This window comes from Cuculus canorus, chromosome 1 (assembly GCF_017976375.1).
Source record: "Cuculus canorus isolate bCucCan1 chromosome 1, bCucCan1.pri, whole genome shotgun sequence".
Taxonomy (NCBI): domain Eukaryota; kingdom Metazoa; phylum Chordata; class Aves; order Cuculiformes; family Cuculidae; genus Cuculus; species Cuculus canorus.
In genome coordinates, this window is record NC_071401.1 from 182,199,210 (window position 1) to 182,219,140 (window position 19,931).

Sequence of the window (19,931 nt, forward strand, 5' to 3'; positions counted from 1 at the left end):
CTTTCCAGCTGGGTGGCCCACAGCAAGTACTGGCACCTGCAATCTTGTTTTCACCTGAACTTGTTGTTTCCTGTTCCTCAGCTGACTCTGTGAAAGGCAACTAGATGCAGCTGCAGCCTAATTCTGTTTCTGTATAAAGAATAATCTTATCAGCCACGTGCTTTGTACTAGAAAGTCAACAGGCTATATCTTACTTAACTTCAGCTGCTAAAAGTGTGGCCATTAATTTTAAAGTAGTTGCCTGGGCTCCCTCCATCAGCAGCTCACCCAATTCCTAGAGATATGTTTAAACATGGTAAATGAATGGCTTTGTAAAGATGTTCCTTGATGGAGGTAGAGGGGTGCAGATAGTTAAGAGGTCTAAATTAGACAGCTGAAAGCTGGATGAGGTGCCTCCTACCATGCATTTTCACCTTTCTGTGTATTCTTAAACCTGCTTTCCTGTTTTGAGGTGGGTTTCCAGGGGGTTGTGTGCTGTTTTTTCATCTCTACAATTACATCTATAATCTCTTCTTTGCATATGGGAGGTGTTACAGGTCTATCAATTGTTTTCATACCATTACAATAATGCAGACATTTTGTGTTAAAACAATAGTGCATGAAACTAGTCTCAGTTTCCAGAAGAAGTTTTAGTGGTGTAGGCCATGATTGATTGCTTAGCGAGACAGTGCTTTACTTTCTGGGGCAGTTGTCAGTAGTTTTACTGAAGTAGCTGAGTGATACTATACCTACAAATGAGAGTCATGGTCTGGTTGCCAGAGTATTTATTCATCAGAATAGTTAATCAGAAAGATTTATGGACAAAACTCCACTGCCTCTGTGTTTGGTACATCCTCTTCAGTCTGCTTGGCTTTGTGTAGCTTTTAATTCATGCAACTTCCTCCTGGTTTTTCCTCTGATATTTTTGCAGATGTGCTACTGCCTATATTCTCCTGGCCGAAGAAGAAGCAACAACAATTGTAGAAGCAGAGAAGCTGTTCAAGCAAGCTCTGAAAGCTGGAGAGGGCTGTTACAGGCGCAGTCAGCAGTTACAGCACCATGGTGCCCAGTATGAAGCCCAACACAGTAAGTTTCTTTGGAGGCAATCGTCAGTTATAAAGGGAGAAAAGTGCCAGAGAGTTCTTTGAGTTTTAGTTTTGGGTTTTTTTCCCGCTCCGATCTATGTACTCAGTATTTAATGCTGCACTGGAATATGACCTGAGAGCTGGACTATTCTGTTTTAGTGTTTTTGCTTGATTCTGTTGCTGAGCTAGGAATGCTCAGACTACAGATACACCTTTCTTTGTCGTGGGGGAAAATATGGTAGCATGCACTTAACAGAAAAGAAAAAGTAGCAGAGCCGAAAGAGATCTGATATTCAGAAAATGCTGAACACTGTTTTAGAAAGTTGCACTAAAGTGCCTTTAGCCATTTTGAAAAGATGGGCTCATGTTGTGAAAAGGCAGTAAAGAGTGATGGAAATAGGAGTGAAGTGGTGCTTTGACAGTTTTTTTTTTGCATCAGCTGTGAGGGTAGATATGTACATCACATTGTTATGTGTAAAAGTTAAAGAGACCTATTAACCAGTGTGACATTTGAAAAGTTAGTTTCACACATTAAGAAAGGTCACAGAAATATAAAAATTAACAACTGGAATAATGCAGTGCTCTAATTGAAAGCCTAGATTTCAATAAGTTTTTTTTTTTTTTAGTTTTGAATAAGCAGATTTAAATGCTGTGGTATTTATTAGATGCTTCTTAAACTTAAGAAAATACATGAGAGTTCACTGCCGGTAAACGAACAAAAAGATAAATAAAGCAAACAGCCTAGGCTATTTGTAGTCTACAATGGCTACCTCGGGCAAAAATATTATCAATTCATTACATATGTACCAGCACTAGCCTACCTTGGGCCTCTTCAGGTTTCTTAGGATCTGAATTCACAGCCTCTGGTTATGTCGTGTGGTCTGAAGATTGCTGATAAAAATTGTATATGGTGAAATTGTCTTTGATCTTTAGTTTCAGAAGTGTACACAAGTCTGTACCTGAAAACCTGAGGTTTTATAAAGCCCGGGGATAGTATTTTAAACTTCTTGTTCATTATAAAATTATATTTAGGATGATTTGATTATTTTTGGTGGGAAAAAAAACGTAGAGCAGCTGAACCCTTGAAGCAATTTTCAGGCTCTAGCAGACTTACAGTTTTCTGTGAAACCTTAATTTGTGCTCTCATTCCATCCTAAGTGCAGGGTATAACAGCAGTTCTATGAAAAATACACCATAGGAGTAATTAAACACTGTCACAATGCTTATGTCCAAAATAACCTGTTAAGTTTGTGCAGGCAGATATAAGTATGGTATCTGTGTAACCTGTGTGTGCTTGATGGCTACTCTCATCGTCACATTTGACACCCTGAGCCTTCACTGTTGCGGCAGAGAAAGTAACCAGTTGAATCACAAAACTAAGTGCATTGCCTCAGAGCCGAATGGCTGAAAAGTGACTGACAGCTCTGACTGTGGCTTCAGGGGGGCCTAGAACATCGCCCTTCTCTGTACCACCCAGTCTGTCCTTGAAAACATCAGCGCGCGCCCACAGAAGTTAGGGAATTTCCAGCCTCAGATGGTGCCTTGGACACGGGCTTCAAGTAGGATTCTCTTGTTTATATGCTGGATTTCTGCATGGTTAACAAAAATGGAGAGGTCAGCTCTCTTCAGAGAGGAAGGACCATGGACAGATGTGTTACAGCTCAATGGTTCCGAGATGTCTGTCACTCCATTTCTGGTCCTTGAGGTTGACTTTGGGATGAAGAGTGAGCATTTCATCTTTTACAGCTGAAAAACACTACATAATTTCTTGAACAATAGCATATTGCTCTATATTTCTGTTGATTCATGTGTTCCTTCTCCTTCATACGGTATATTATATTTGACCATGAATTTTAAGAGTGAATAATAACTTTGAGTACCCAACTTAACCTATTTCAAAAAGTGCTCTTTTATAGGAAGAGTAGGCAGTCTTCTTTTTAAGGTGGTTTGTGTTAGTCACCCCAAATTGTTAGTCACCTCAGAAATTCTGTCCTGAAAGGTTATCTTGGTTTATCATAGAATCATAGCATCACTTGGAAAAAGACCATTGAGATCATCAAGCCCAACCGTATCTGTCCACTACCAAATCATATCCCTAAGCACTTCATCCACCCGTCTTTTAAATACCTCCAGGGATGACTTTTGACCATTTAGTCTGAAAAGACTGACAAGGAACTTGGCCTGAAATGTATTCCTCTTAGTTACCATACATAAACATGTCGAAACAGATGTAACTAATAAATTATTTATTAAATATATAGCAATCAATACAGAGATAAAAAATCACATAATATAAAATACAGCTAAAGAAATTCCTTTCATCCCATATTTATTTTTATTTCTAAAGTCAGACCTTTCAACCTGCTGTTTAATCTATCTGAAAATTGCGATCACAGCATTAAAACAATTTGTACACTTGGAGTGTTTTCAGTGCCCATCTTGTTCCTATTATGAAAGACTTGAAAATGTTTGGAACACACTAAAATCTTGACAGACTGTATGCTATACACAAAGGTACTTTGCAGCAGGTGTCTCATCTTTTCATGATATGGTAATTTTATAGATGATTAGCTGTCTGCTCATTTCCTTTTTGGTCCAGAACTGTGTTAGGAGTCCACATTGGGATTAGAGGGAAGAGGATGAGAAATGAAATGACTAAGAATTCTCCAAGAGAATAATTATCGCGGCTGTTTGTTTTCTGTCATCTTTGCTGTTAGAGCACCTTCTAGCACATAGGACTGTCGTATCTGAAACGTGTTAATTTGCCATCCATAATTAGTGATGTGTGGAATTTGAAGATGATAATTGGTTAACAAGTAAAGGCTCCTTAAAAGGAAGATCAGGGAATAATTCTTTTCTTCTAATCATTGAGAAAAAGACTGTTAGAGGATGAGGATTTGTTTTGCTGCTTCTCCTATATGTGTATGCAGGTACAGTATAACTTACAGAAAAGTCAGGATATAACATGCATTTTCATGGATGCCCTTGTCCTTAACATTTATGTCAAGTGGTAAGTAATTTAATGCTCTGTTGTGACTACAGAGTTTTGTGCCAATGTTAACTTCATAGGGATTTTCCTTGCCTCAGTTGATGGTCTTCATCCTGTAGTGTTCTATGTACCTTTGGATCTGCTTATATTACATAAGTGTAAGGCCAGCTCATGGGTCCTTTTTTGTACCACAGCGTATCTAGAGTGATTCCACTGATTTTGGTGATGTTACGCCACATCTAAAACAGCAGAATTTGGTAATTTTTAATTAAAATCATTGTGAAAGCATTGATGGTAGTGAATAACAAAAAAAAGAAGGCAAAAAAAGTCTGTTTCCTTTTGTGTTAGAATGTTAAATTAATCTTTGTTTTATCTTTTTTGTCCTAATGCTGGTTTTTTTCTTCCTCTTAATACAGGAAGGGACACCAATGTGTTAGTCTATATTAAGAGGAGGCTGGCAATGTGTGCAAGGAAGCTGGGCAGGACCAGAGAAGCAGTGAAAATGATGAGAGATGTGAGTTTGGATTTGTTTCACATGTGATACTTTGGTAATAATAGCATAGAAATGATACACATTTGCTTACAAGTTAGCATCCATTCCTGCTGCATGCAGCACTGCTGATAGTAATTTTCTATGTATAATGTACATAAAGATTAAATTAAGAGATCATTTATTTATAAGGTTGTGAAAACAACACTATGAAGTCACAAAATACCACATGGACAGTTGCCCAGACATACAGACTGAATTTCCCGTCCTCGTACATGTGCAATGGAGTGCAGTCTTTAATTATTTGATCATGAAGTTGCTAACGTATTTTCTGAAGCTGCTGATAACTTAATAAACTAATTTTAAGTATTCTTCTTCCTCTTTGCAAAACTGTATTTTGGCTCTGTGCATTGTTTATATCACACTATTCTGACCCGAGTGCATTGTTATTTATTCGTGCAAAACCTTTTACTGACGAGGCAAACCCAAGTGATTAATCTATAACAAACTGATTTCCCTCTGAGATAGGGTCTGAGTGTATATCCCTGTTTTGTAGGCAGGAGAGCTACAAATGGTCCTCCAAACATTATCTATTTTGGGATTGCAGGAGAGGCAGCTCTTCACATAAGGCACTGTATATGTTCAAAGTATGTAAAATGCTCAAGTTTAGAGATAGCTATGAGTGCCCAGCGTTTCTTCAAGTGAGATTCCCTGGGTGTGGATTAGAAACACAGTTCTTTGAGGAGATGATGTGCCTCACCCAAGGTAGCAACTCTGTGACAGCAAGAGGAATGGAGCCCTGGAGCTCTGGGCAGATAATGGTAAAACTGGTTACCAGTTTCCCGTCTTCTCCTTTCTTACACTTAGTTTTCCAGCTCCCACAAAAATGAGGTAGAGATGAATCCAGCAAGATACAGAGTTCTACAAGTTAGGCTGAAGGACCTAATTTTTAAATACACAAAATGGAATCCCAGACCGGAATGAAGCACCTTTAGGCAGCTCAGTTGAATGGTCCTGAAACCTGGTGAGTGAAAAGGGAAATTCTCACTGCAAGTCAGCGGGAATTTTAATATAAAAAGGCAAGTGACTTTCTCTGGATCTTGCACCTGCATCAGTGGCAGTAAGCAAGTATGTCTGCCAACATGGAATCCAGCACCCAGCATCTTCTGGAGCTGGGGCAGCCATGAATAGTTTCTGAAAACATTGGGTAGAGTTCATTACGGTAGTGCAGGTCCTTGTCCTAAATAACAGACTGGATGGCAAGCAGCAAGTAACATTATTTCCTGTCTCTAGCTGTGGTTTTACAGGCACACAGCTCTCACTCCCTGGAATCACTAAGCTGACAGAGAGAGGTATTGAAAAAGAACTTGTCAAAACCCCAGCCATTATACAGCTAGGTGTGTGAGAAAGAGGGGTGAAGGAGAAAGACCTGGTTTTGCAGTCATGTGGTCAGCTGGGAGAACATTGATTTCAAAAACATTGGTTTCAGTCCAGTCAGCTCCGCTGATTCTTCATGAATTTTGTTATACAGGCACTCTGGGACAAATACTGAAATGTTGGGGGACAAACATTGGAATTCTAAGCTCCAGCGTTAATATACAAGAAAAAAAATTCGAATTTCACATTCAAACGTCACACATCATAATTATGACAACTTCTGGAGCTTACTGTGGGCTGAATGTGTTTTGTGATTTGGATATGTGGCTATGTGGAACAGATACTCTGTCAAGACTTCTGCTGCTGCTGTCAATATGTATGGTTAATTGTGTATGCAGAGCACTGGATTTAGAGACTTGGATGGTCCAGCGAGTCCTAGGTTTCTTATGCAATGTGAGACCCAGAATGAGTGGCTTATTCTGTCACTAGAGAGAACATTGTGTGTTGTTGAAGTTGAGTGCAATGTCAATCTCAAAAGGCAACAATGACGGGGAGACCCAAATCATTGTTTGTTAGACTCTTGAAAGATGGAAAAAACTCTCCTCAATAGGAACAATTTACTAAAATGAAAGGACTGGATGCAAGACAAAGGAGGTATAAAGATAGAATTTCAGCTTCTAGAGCTTCAGCTCAGATCAATGCAGTCTGTATTCTTTCCCCATACAGACACTAAACCAAATGCTCTGAACTGGATTTAGATGCCTCTAGAGCTCTTCATTGTGTGCAAGCAGAGATGAGAATTAGCAGATTCCTAGATGAAATATAAAAGCAGCAGTATCTCTAGGTCAGAACTCGAGTACCCTGGAAGCAAGAAAAGGGTCAAGTCAGCTTTGCAGTTGCTTTTCTTAGACTGACTTGGAGCTACTTATTTCTGATGAATGCATATTCTCTGTTTCTTCATAGAAGATGTAAATTATGTACTTATGAGGAAGTTTGAAGAACATGAATATGTCATTGAAGGTTTCTTTGTGATTGATGAGGGAGGAGATGAATTTATTCACCTTAAGAAGAATATGTTGGCTGGGGAGCACTGAATGTAGCATCAGGGGACAGAGGGTGGAGGCCCTGTTTGTGCTTGAAGGATTGAAAACAGATTTCTCAAGACATGGAACATGATGGAAATGAAGTGTTAAGAGGTTCATGACACCATCTGGGAAATATGATTGGGATGTAGTGAGTCTTTGCCACTTTCAAAAAATAAAATATTTGAGAGTGTTTAATTCATTGCATATATAAGGCCATCTTGAGGATATTACTGATAGATTAATTTGTCTTACTTGAATTTCCTGCAAGAAAAGACTGAGATCTTGCTTAAAACACTTTAATGGAAAGAAAATGAGTTGTTAGAGACTTAAATTTAAGATTTTGATTTTATGGTTATATACACTGCTGATAGGAAAATAATATTCTTTAATATTATGTGGAAGGTGTTTAAAACAGTTTTTTTAAAAACTGTTCAAAAAACTTTAAAAATGGGGGTTTAATTTTAAAAATGGGTAGAAATTTCTGCTGCTTCTGTGATTGATTTTGGTATAGTATTTTGTTACTGGCTTTGCTGCTTGGATGTCATATATTTAGCTGAGTTGAACGAGAGTTATGAACCTGTAATTTTCTTGGAAGCATGTAATTGAATCACACATAGGTGGTGTTTTTGCTTGTGTTTCTGATGATAATTATTTACTATATTTTGCTATAGAAACCAGCAGCTGTCACTATTTGTATATATTGAGTTAAGTTATGATCTCATTTTGATTAGTGTGTTGTTGGAATAGGTCCAGTCAACAGTTATTCCAGTTTTTATTCCTGTTTACACAGAACGTGATATAGTCTGCGAGGGAACAAGATCTTTTTTACTGTCCCTGAGGAAAAAGTCTACAGCACTGGTTGTTTTATTGTTTTATTTGTTGTGCTGATTATGTTAGGAGAATTTGAACTAGTGTGTTCTAAATGATCGTGGAAAATTTGGTATGTGCAGAGGTGAAAGTCCCTAATGGTCGTTGTGGGAAATCTTCACTGTACCTTCATATTGAATTTTTATTGTGGACAATGTTGTAAGCTGAGTAGCTATGTAGTATATGGGCAAGGATAGCCCCTTGTAGGAGCTTGTAGGAGGAACAGTCTGTCTGTTCTTCTCTGATTCCATCACCTTTACAATGGAAGAAAACAGAAGTGTGCTGGGTTGGTGTTTCCAGCTTCACATTAATTAAAAGTAGAGAGGGTGTGGAAGGTGTGCAGAGGCACCTCTCCCTGTATTTTGTGAGTGACTGAATCAGTGACTGATTGTACTATTGAACTCGGGAGTGGACTGACATGGTAGTTCCATCACTGGAGCATCCAGGTGAAAATGTACTATGCACGAAAGTTACTTGTCAAATTGATTTGAGCTTCTTGGGTTTATTCTGGAGAACATTTGGACTGCAGAACAAGCTTTCATTGAAGGGTGATGTGTGTTTAGGAAAGAGAAGGGTGGCAGGCAGAAGGCATGCTAGTGGACAAAGTGAATGGAAGCTCTTAAATGCTTCCTGTTTTAGAGGGAAGATGAAAGAAACTCGTTCTAGAGTTCACTCTACCCCACGACCACTGTGAGCTTCCCTGAAGACTGCTTTGTTGTCTTAACAAGTATATGTTTCTGAGACACAGAAATTGCAGCTTGCCCCATGATCTTCAGTTTTGTTTAGAAACAAGTGAGTTTTAGGGAGAGAAGAGACTCTCCAGGTCTTTCCTCAGCTCTTGAGAAGAAGAGAACCTCAAACACTTTTTAAGGGTCAGAAAAGTAAGTTTTATTTCTGTGGTCAGTCATACCTGCTGAGAAAGTACTCTGCAGATCACAGTAAAAGACCTAGAAGTCTACTTCTATGTACTTAGCTCTAAGAACCTTGCTGAGAATATTTCAGTTGGTTCTGTTTGTGCCTATCTCGACGCCCACCTGCAGTCTCTAAATGCATATTTTATGCCATGGGAGACACTAAGGAATTACCAGTATAGCACCTTGTATTGTTAGAGTGCTGCATGCTCATCTATGGACTGCATGAGGATGTTCTTTAAACACTCAGCCTGCCCTGAGCATTTGAAATTATTTAAGAGGTTAATACATTTGAAGGCTTCAAAAGGATATTCAACTGTACTGAATCATCTTTAATGATATGGGTAGGTTGGGGTTTTATGATGAGTGGTGTTAGTGATTTTTGCTGGTATGATGGTTCTGCAAATCTAGCATACTTTCTTGACAACCTGCTGGGCTTCGAATAACGTTTTCAGTTCAGTGTTCTGTTGAATTCTCTAGTCTTATGTGCATTACTGATTTGCTCTTAAGTAATAGGAATGCATAGCCAGGACAGTGTTTTGCACCCTGAATTATCAAGCTGTGTGAAACAGAGAGTACTAATTGCTAATAAAGATGTTATGATCCCTAGCAACTTAGCAACACAACTTCTGCAGCTGCTTGCATCAGCAGCTACTGTCTGTCTCTCCCAAATACTTCTGTGCTTGCCGCAAGGATTAGTGAGTCAGATTCTTTGGCTGGTGTTACACATGTCAGGTTAAGCAGGCTGCTCTGCCTTGGGTGGGATTCTAGCTTTATTAACATCTGTAGCAGATACCATTTATTAAAATTTGAAGGAAAAGCACATCCTAGTTAAATGACACCAAGAGTTATCTCATTAATTTTAGAATGCTACTCTTGTGAATGGTGACATTTGCCAGTCTCCACCATAGAGCAGTATCTTCAGTTAATTCTTGTTCTGACACACAAGTGCTGCAGTAATAGCAGGTGATAAATGACAATTTTAATAGTTCCATATGTCTGTGTATTCAAATGTGGTTTGTTTTGTCACAAATTCACATAAGTAAGTGGGAGCGTTGGGAATATCCCTCATTTGAATAGGCCCTTAAACAAAACTGAGACTCCTGTGATTCCCCAGAGGGTGTTTAACCCTTCCCTTTAGCTGCACATGACTCAGACCCCCCACTTTTTGTCATGACTGTGATCTGTGCAAAACCCTCAAAAACTATACATTTGGTGACTTTTATCTAAACGTGATAATAATGTTTTTCATACAAGTTATGGATTTTTAGCATTGTGGTGTTATTAAGATGGAATGTAGTCTTACAATATAGTCACATAGTCTTGGTAGGAGCCCTGATAACTTGGACTCCTTCTTGTCTGCCTTCTTGCATCACTCCATGTTTGGGAGCTTTGTATGGTTCTTTAATTATGCTCTTCCATCTCTCTGGAATCTCCTAGCTCATTTTTGAGGCAAAGGCAATTTCCTCACTTCAATTTCATTTAAATATCTACTTCTAATAATATGGCAAAGTTTCTGCAAAAAGTACTTTGGGATGATGCAAATAAAGGAGTGTTTTTGAAGAGGGCTAGGAGTGATGACTGTTTTCATGCTTTATAAAGTTACTAATATTTGATGTTACAAACATTATCCTAATTTATCACTGGTACTACTTCTATGTGATGTGGTTATTTAGTAGTAAATGTACATCTGGAACAGCTTGCACCCCCTGGTTTCGTGCTGCAATTGCCTTTAGAATTCTTTTTATTCCTGAAATACATGCATTTTTACTGCACGGTCCAAATAACAACATTTACATAATTTTATCCCTTAAAGAACTTAAGTCATACCTTGAAAACTTCAATCCTCTAATTAAGAGAAAACATAAAGGCTGCATGTTCTAGCGTATTTTCTTACATTAGCATATTCGGTAAGATGTTTTTCATTTTATTGACTCATTGTTAATCCTCCATTGAAGAGAAGTCATATTATCTGTGAGTATTATGGAACGCTACAACTAAATTCACTCTTGACAAATTAAAAATGGAATGTTGGCAAGTTGTATGCCTGTGCCATCCCACAGTTAGTGTAAACTTGATCTGTGTCTCTTTTACGACATTAGAATTCAACCATCAGATGACATGTCAAATTCCCTGAATTCCACATATACATGAAAATAACGTGGCTCTTATAGCTGAACATTTTCAAGCTCAAAAACAACAGGATCTGGCAGTTTTGGCTTCTTAGTTTCTACCTTCTCTGAGCTGTGAAAGAGTAACTGTGGAGCTGCTTCCAAATAAAACTGGTTATTTGCAGGAATGCCACACACACACAGGTCCATTACATGACAGAATAAATATATATATATTAAAAATATATATAAATATATATATGAAATAACAGGACTGTCCATACTGTGTGTCTTATTCTTCAGTGGTGATGAACAGTTGCACCTGGAAGATCGCAGCTTCTGTCATTCCTGTTCTGTGAGATGAATTTTACCATTTTGCACACCCACTGTAGAAACAGATGCACTAGGATTTAAGTTTATAACAGTCTCACTGTTTGCATTGAATTTCTCTTGTTTGCTTGTTGTTGTTTCTTCATTTTAAGCTGATCTCACTTTCCATATTTAGGCATGAACTCAGTTGAATACATTGATCTAAAATGGTTTTATTTGTTTGCTGCTACTCATATCTTCTCAACAGTGAATGGTTGGATGCACTGCCCATAAAATAGGTGACTGTGCGTACAGCCATAATGCAAATGGAGAATAAATGTGTCAACACCAGGTTATACATAAGGTCATTCATTTATGCACCTCTGTTATTCCCTTGAGTTCCATGGTCTAGTTGTAGGCATAAGCTATAGCTTAGAGCTGTTTCTTGCGCAAATAATGTATCATTGCTAATTGATGCATAATATTAATGTCATCACAGGGAGAATAATGGATGCAGCGGTTAAAGCTACATTCCTTAAAAAATACTTCAGAAATTAGCTCTAAATGCTGATGACTGAAATACTCTTGGAGAAGGGAGTCCTCTTCATCAAACTGTTATTTGGGAGATAAAACTTGTTTCTCATACAATAAATCAGATGTGGACTTCCTTGTACTATAAACCATTTTTTTGTGATCATCACATTTTCATATCCATCACAAAATCATTGAACCTACACCCTACCATATGGATTGGGGTGAGTCTGGAAATACGGCCCTCCCAGGACTAGTGACAAGATATCTGATTGTGTCAGACTTATTTCCAGAATTTTTCTGTGAAATTATACTCCCAAAATATTATTTATCTAAAAAAAGTAAAAATTGTTCATGATCTGCAAAAGCTACCATTTCTGTATATTTGCAGTATACCCAATGAATCTTTCAATGAAAAGCAGTTCCACTTTTTACATATGTGTCTATTTTCCTCCAGACGTGCAGAGCAATTAGAACAGAATACGGGCTAACCCAACTGCAGGTCTGAATTTCATCACTAGGAAGTATTTTGACCAATAGCAGTTCAGATTAAAATCATCATGAACAAAGAAATGGTACGGTATTTTCAATAGCTGTTTGGATATCCTGATATTTTAAGGAGGGCATATGTTCATAGCTATGTCATGTCTCTTTTCATATGATACGAAAATAAGCTCTGCTCAGCGGAGCATAGCTCTTTTGTACCAGCTGAGAAACCAGCTAACTGGAATTTTACACTGAAACTTTTAGTCCTAACTAGTGTTTATGTAAAAAGCTCTAGTGGCTCTGGTGAGAAATCTTGAGAGCTGAGTTTGATGACTCTCTCTTAAGACCTTAAGGTTGGGAAAAAGATCATGACAGAGCCTTCATTTTTTCCTTAAGTGCAGTGCTTGCCACTCAAATTGAAACATTTGTGAGGTTACAGTAAAGCCATAAAGAGAGTTAAAGTTGATAAGTCAAATGATTTGGCAAATGTTAGTATTTAACTTCACAGAAAATAAATCTTTGAGTGCAAAGGGAGGTCTGTGCCTCACAAATGAGAGTCTAGATTAGAGCTGGATGCTGCACGGGTCTGGGGAGCTGAGCTCTAGGGTGCATTCTTCATCTTGTGTTGAGGGATAATGTGCCCATCTTTACACCTCTGTGTGGAGTCTGAGCCAGCCTCCCTTTCCATCTGCTAGGGAGGGGAGCTGGCTCATGGTCTGCTCTCCGTTGCTCTTCGGCTTGACACAGTGTTTGGCCTGCTCTGCCCAGCCAGCAGGCCTATGTTGTAACCTTTCTGGCATTGGTTTTTTTGTTCCCTAGTGGCTGCTTTCACTGTGAGCGTGAAAAAAATAACCTGTCCTTATATGCTTACATCTAAGTGGCTTTACCTTCAGAGGAGCTTCTCAAAACCCATTTTTTTACTGTGACTGAAAATTATTTGCAGTAAAAAGTTATACTCTGTATCCTGAGATGACAGAGAAATGAGTTTGTGTTCTCTCTTCTTTTAGTGTTCTTTTTTTTTTTTTTAATAGCGAACGTGCTGTTTTTCGTGCACAGTCAGTGCTTGAATAGCTGAGTGACTGTTTAGAGGTGTTTTATTTTCGTAGCTACAATATCAACTGAGTTCATTACAACTGGGTTGAACTTATTAACATTCAGCCTTTCCCAGATGAAACCTTTATTAACACTTGTCAGTTTGGAGGCCATGGCAGTCTAGACAGTGACCTTTATTCTGTTGCTGTCTTAGGCAGGGTTTATCACTCTGACAGAACCTAATTAAAACAGAAAAAAATAATCAGTGAGTGATGTCAGTGAGAAACAGAGAAACAGAGCTTTTATTGGCCACAGTACATCTATAACTAGCTGCAGTTCTTCCCTTTTCCTCACTGATAGAGGGAATGCTATTCTGCCAGCCATTATTCATTCTCAATGAGCAGGGATAATCTTTCTTAATCCCTTGGAGGGTTTTTTTTGCAATATGTTCGTTCTGAGCTTTAAATCACAATTTACTTAGGGCCAGATTCTGTCATGCTTCTTCCTGCCAAATAGTAGCTTCCTCTGTTAAAAATGCAATAGTGAGTAAGGACAAGAATGAAGAGAAGTAGGCTTTATGTTGGATCCTTAACTGATGAATCCAGCTATGTGGATTTTCACCTGCAGTTATTTTTCTTCATGATCAAGGACTTAAATTTTTATTTTATTGACAAATCCTTCTGCTTACCTAAATGAGCACAAGGGGCAGTGGTCCATTTATTTGGAAAACTGGAGGAGAAAAGCCTACAAACTATGCAGGTTTTTTGTGTTCTTTTTCACAGGTTCAGCTCCTGCCATCGAAACTAGGAGCTTGTGCCCATCCCCATGCCACTAGCATCAAAAAAATCAGTGAGCTCTTTCAGTCGCTGTCTCAGTGGTCATCTCACCAGAAATTTATATAATCAGTTAAATGAAACACTGCTTTCCCTGCCTTTCATATTTTAATAATCCTCAAACTGCAGCATGGTCAGTACTGCCCACATAGCAAAATTTAGGCAGACTTATTCCTTAAGGTCAGAATAATTCTTACACAAGTTTATGACAGACCATTAATACAAGGAAGAAATTCTCTGCATGTTGCACCTCTGCTTACCTGTTAAGGTCTCTTCCTTAACAGAGTGAAGAAGCTTTAGTGTATTGCCTGTTTCTCATTTTCTGAAGTTCTTGTTTCCATCCTGACTTATTTCTGTTTATGCTACCTGTTCGTGAGATTAAGATTTGCTGGCTTTTATCAGCTTCTCTATTTATATCTTCAAAGGCAGATTTTTTAAATGACAAGAGTTTTCAGGTCCAGCTTACTATCCTGAAATTGAGCAAGGCTAACCTTGAACCATTTTCTTTATTTGTGTTGTTATAGCATTTCTGTTCTCATAAACCATCTCAGAGAAATTTTAAATGATAGCGTTTCCTTGCAAGTTCCTGAAGAACAGCAGTAATATCAGCTATTATAGTTCTACACGGTGTGGGACCTTTTTGTGCTGAATGTAGGTCATGTAGCCAGTTAAGATATAAAAACCATAAAGAGGACATGAGGAAGCAAGCGTCTTTTAACAGTTCTTTAGAGAGTCACTGAGTCACTCTGACAATAAAAAAATACTGTTTAATCAATTCTGTAGTAAAGAACATGGATGCTTCTAATAAACGTAGCTTCACAAAGCAGGTACAATAGAATGTCAGCTTCAGTCATTTGAATCTATGCAGACACTGAAACTCAGGATGTCCCAGAACAAAAGCCTGGTATTTCTCAAAAGGCTGGTTTGTAAAGTAAAGGCACATACATGTAAAAGGATTAAATTATTTTAACTATGCTTTTCATTGCGTTTGTCATACAGGATGGATTCTTTAGTTATAGTGCTAGATTTGTATAAACTTTACCTTTTCTATTGTTGGTACCTTTTCTTTCTTTCTTCTGTCTTTCTTTTGGCCACAATTGCAGCTGTGCTCTAAAGTATCCCTGATTACAAATCCTAATATTGCATACTTGATAGTGTAGTTGCATATATGTAAGCTTTTTTTTTTTTTTATTTTATTTTATTCTGATTTTTATCAATGCATTCTGTTTTTCCTACTAAGATACCAGAGAGGTGCTGGATTACTTACTGATGACACAGGAGCTAAGTTGTTGAAGATTCTTTTCCAGTATGATAAGATAACTCTTCTTCACTTTGAAGAAGCTTATTAATTGAAGGAGAGTTATTCAGGCAGCTGTGTCCTTGGATTTGACTATTTACATCCTATGCAAAGCGTATCTTGTGAAGAAAGCTGACCTAATGCCCATTAAGAAGTCAGCAATTTTTGAGATAACAGAAAACTCTTGAAAAGAGCCAGAAACAATGGGAACAGAGGGATTTTAACTTGGTGTTGGTTATTTCAATGCATTTTGATCAAGAAACTCTTTTCCGTATTAATGATCTAACATTTTCATATGTTATTGATTTTAGCTGATGAAGGAGTTCCCTCTGCTCAGCATGTTCAACATCCATGAAAACCTGCTAGAGGCTTTGTTGGAACTGCAAGCGTATGCAGATGTCCAGGCAGTCTTAGCAAAGTATGATGGTAAGTCCATACCTATTTATATTTTCTCCATATGATTCAGACCGAAGCTAAGTTTTTGACTCAAACTTTTAAAATTTAGAAGCACTATAATTAAAGCGATTAGCACAGGCTTTGTAGATTACACAGTCCTTAATCCATAGATTTTAAACATTGCACATTTTTTCTACCAGCCCATACTTAATTCATTGTACAGGGTAATGGACTTCATTTACTAACAACTCTTCAGTGCTGTCTTTGCCTTTTGTTGATGTTTGAGGAACAGCTCTTTAGGTTCTGCAGATTTTTATCATACGCTATTCAAACATTATCTAAAGAAAGCATTCTCATGTCTCTCATGGACTTTTGTATGAATGTTCACTTAGTAGCATACAAATGCTTAACAAGCACTAATTGATTTAACTTCACAGCAGTCTAGTGAGTAACAGACTTAATGTCTTATGGGGAAAACTTGGAAATCTCAGAAGACTAAGTGAACTTTTTGCATTTATTTTCAGTATTTTTCTGTAAACATTGGTTTACGTAGCATTGCATCACTCTTTATGTTCAAGTCACAGCTCATGCTGACTTTAGCCTTTTGTACTTGAATTCAAGACACCAAAGTCTCAAACAGAGAAAGGACAGAATAAGAAGTGCCAACTGGCATACTTTATTCAGTTTAAGTTAAATGTGTTTTCCTTGTATTGCATAGAAAATTGTGACAGAAAAAAGAATACAATCCAGTTCTCTTGACCAGCATTCGTCAACCTGTATAGTGCCGCTCATCATCCTCTTCCTGCAGTCCCTGGCTTACTCACTGTCCACATTCTAAGTTCTGCAACAAGTAAATCAGGAATTCCACAGCCGTCTGTTTCCTGTTCTGTTACTACACAGTCCTCATTCATCCTCAGAAATGTCTCATTCTGTGCACTGGAATATGGCAAGAGCATTTATGAAAGGAATAGTATATGATCGTGTAACTAAAAATGAGGTCACAACATGCATGAATTAAATAGCTGGAATAAATGAAACAGGTAGCCTTAATTTTGATGTTTCTTAACTCTTTCTCTAGACTGGCCTTGTAGTCTTTAAGATAGTCTTAATTACTAGCTCTTACAGGCTTTCTGGTGTTCTTTGAGCCGAGATTTTAAGGCTTTTAACTTCTGAAGTTTTTGAAAAGATAGAGGCACATTATTTGAGGTACTTGGTATAAATGGCTACCAGTACAGGCTCTGGAGCATATATCCACTCTTTCTCTTTGATGGAGCATATATCCACTCTTTCTCTTTGATTCTTGGAAGAAATTGGCCTCTTTTCCAGCCTGCCCCTAATTGAACTTCTGTCACATTTGTCTACTGAATTGTCTTCCACTTCTCTTTGGTGTGGTCAGTTTCAGCTTTCAGTTGCTCCTAGTTACTACCAGAGGCTCCTTGTTCAGCCAGTGCTGCTCGTGGTCAGTTCTATTCTCCTGTCTCCTCCCACTACCTATCCCAGTCTTCTTTTCGGGGCAGCGATGGTCATGATGCATCTCCTTGCCAATTTTTCAACCCCTGTCTTACTAGACATCTTATCCATCCACTCTTTTCGCTATGGCTTCTGGCTCCTCTTCATTTGATGGTCTCTGATGCATTGCCTGGATGCTAAAAAGCAGAACAGTAAAAGCCCCTGCAGACAGGCGCTTCTCACTGTCAGCCCCAGTATTTGGCCCCATGTTACCACATGAAGCAGTAGCAAGGATATGATGTGTAAGTTTATTGGAGTACTGAGATGTGTTTACTTGATGAGCAAATAATGTTTGGAGTGTATAACAGAAAAAAAATGCAGAAGCCACTGAATATGTGCTAACTGCTTTCTTCTAGCATCTTATAACTTAGGATATTAAGATAAATTTTGATAAATCTGGCAGTAGACCATTGGCTTGATCCTAATAATCATACTGCCAAATTTCAGACCCTTGCAGTTGGCTGTGGCAGAGCTCAGGTTGTTTAACAAAAGATAAATAAGCAGCTGATTACGGATAACGTGAGTGATAGTCATAGCTACCAGTGTAGCCTGGAATCTTTTCAACTCTTTCCAGTGTCAAATCATTCTAAACAAAGATCAAGATGTCACCCAGGCCCATGAGTTTTGCTATCCAGAAGCGGTAATGATTCTGGGAGAGATCTTAATTGTACTTAGTCTGGTCGAAAAAATCTGCAGTTAAAGTGGTAACATCAGAGTCCTTTTTGTAGCTCTTTGTATTTCAGTAATTCCTGTAGCACAGGATTCCTGTGGACTTTATTTTGGTACGTTAAGAAACAAGAAAGTAGAAATGCCCCTGCACCACAGGATGTTGGCACCTTCTAGTCTTTTGTGTTATGAGATAATAGTCCTGAGAGATAGCTAGCAGAGCTGTGACAGTCCCATGCCCTCCCAAATCTCAGACTAAATTCCTGTGCAAGCTCTGCTTTTGCATGTGAAAGCACTGATCCCTAGTATTTAACAATACCATAGCTGCACTTTTTGTCATGGAAGGTGATAAAACTTGAAGGTGCGGTTTATTTTCTCAAAAGAATCTGATGGAGTCAAAACCGAGGTCATAGATGGCTTATTCAAAATAGAATTCTTCTTACTTTCTGTGTTTCAGCTCATGCTTTGCCATATATAAACAAAGGTGTGTGCATACGTTAGGTATGCACAAGGACTCAGCAAACACAACCTTAACCAGTGTAACCCTTACAGTTCATGAGTCTCAGCAGGCCTGTCTCAGGGAGTCTCAGCTCATTTTAGAACTCATCAGCTTCATGTGTTGTAAGATTTATTGGAATATAAAACAATGAACTCATTTATACTTTCCTATCTGCAGTCTCTGTTGGTCCCACTCCACTGCCTTTTCTTGACTGAGACCAAACCTGATTTATTGTATTTTGATAACATATGAACAAACTGTTTCCTTGAGTAGTCTGCCCCCACCCTGGGCTAAAAAGTTGGATCACATTATGTGAAACCTCAGCCTCTGCAAGCAGACACACTGCTTTACCAAAAGCCATGTGTTAAATTGTGTTTATGTTATGTACCTGGCAACAGAGCTGATGTCCATACTCATTATTCATGGAAAAAAGGCTTCATTAGTGGGAGAGCATGCACTGTTGCTGAGCTACATCGTTATGGTTTCAGAGTTCAGTGTCTGTCAATAGAGTGCAGATGACCTAAATACTGCTGAATTGTGAAAGGATTTTTGGCTCTGATTTAACACTTCCATGTTATTTCCAGAAAAAATAGTTATGCCTGCTAAAGAGACTGTTCTTGATGGAATAAGCTTCTGGTATTCATACTAGATAAAGTTTCTCCACTTCTCTTTCCTTGCTTTATAAACAGATTGTTTTCCAGTGGAGCAGATCTACTCGTGATGCTTAAAGCAAATGATTTATTAACTTCCCTGGGCAGCCAATTGCTCTGATTGTTGTTAGCTGGTAACTTGGGCACTGTGTGAAAACTCAGACCTTTCTGGCAATTGAAAGTGAGATTTAAAAACAATGGATACCTATGTATTTAGTCATAGTGATGCAGTGGTTCCTCCCTAAACCTGTCCTTGCTGTCTTTATTTTTAAAATGACTGTTTCCCATTGAGACTGTAAGCCTTCTGTTTTGGAGGAGGAACACCTTGTATAGATTCCTGCTTCAGTCACCCCCTTGCGAAGGAGAAAGACCACGTAGACAGAGTCCCAAATTCGGAGTTCTCTCGAGGAGATGATTAAGGCCAAAGGATACATAGAAATAAAGTGGGTTCTAAGTACGAAAGGTCTCATTCTTTTCTAGGCTAGGAATCTTTTTTGTTGATAATGGCTTACTTTGAAGAATCCTGCTTTAAATTGGTGTCAAATCAAAATGCAGGCCTCAGAAGAAACACTTTGAAAACAGACTCTTCTCTGTCTGGAATACTTTCAATTCAGAGAAATCTAAACAGTTAATGTAGAGAAATTAGTTCTCTAAAATGTAGCAGGGCTATTCTCCTTTCTCCGGTCCCACTCTGTTCAATTTCTTCTTGTCCTTAGAGACTTAAAAAATGGGTAAATTCTACTTACATTGAACTTGAAGGCATTCCTTTTGGAGAGGGTGGCAGACTGATGAACCAGTTGCGTGGAGTGTTCAGCTATATTAACTGTGA

General features: G+C 38.3%; 1 protein-coding gene across 5 annotated transcripts in view; it reads left to right on the plus strand.

Moving 5' to 3' along the window:
- The window catches only part of ST7 (suppression of tumorigenicity 7), a 151,866-nt gene that overhangs the window by 100,573 nt on the left and 31,362 nt on the right, over nucleotides 1-19,931 (plus strand). For all 5 annotated transcript variants that reach the window (XR_008451826.1, XM_054077373.1, XM_054077391.1 and 2 more), the window contains exons 7-9: nucleotides 911-1,065; nucleotides 4,470-4,567; nucleotides 15,694-15,808. Coding sequence is in view for 4 of the 5 variants with exons in the window: in XM_054077373.1 (XP_053933348.1) it covers nucleotides 911-1,065; nucleotides 4,470-4,567; nucleotides 15,694-15,808 (368 nt within the window). In the remaining variant the exon portion in view is untranslated. The remainder of the gene's footprint in view (nucleotides 1-910; nucleotides 1,066-4,469; nucleotides 4,568-15,693; nucleotides 15,809-19,931) is intronic.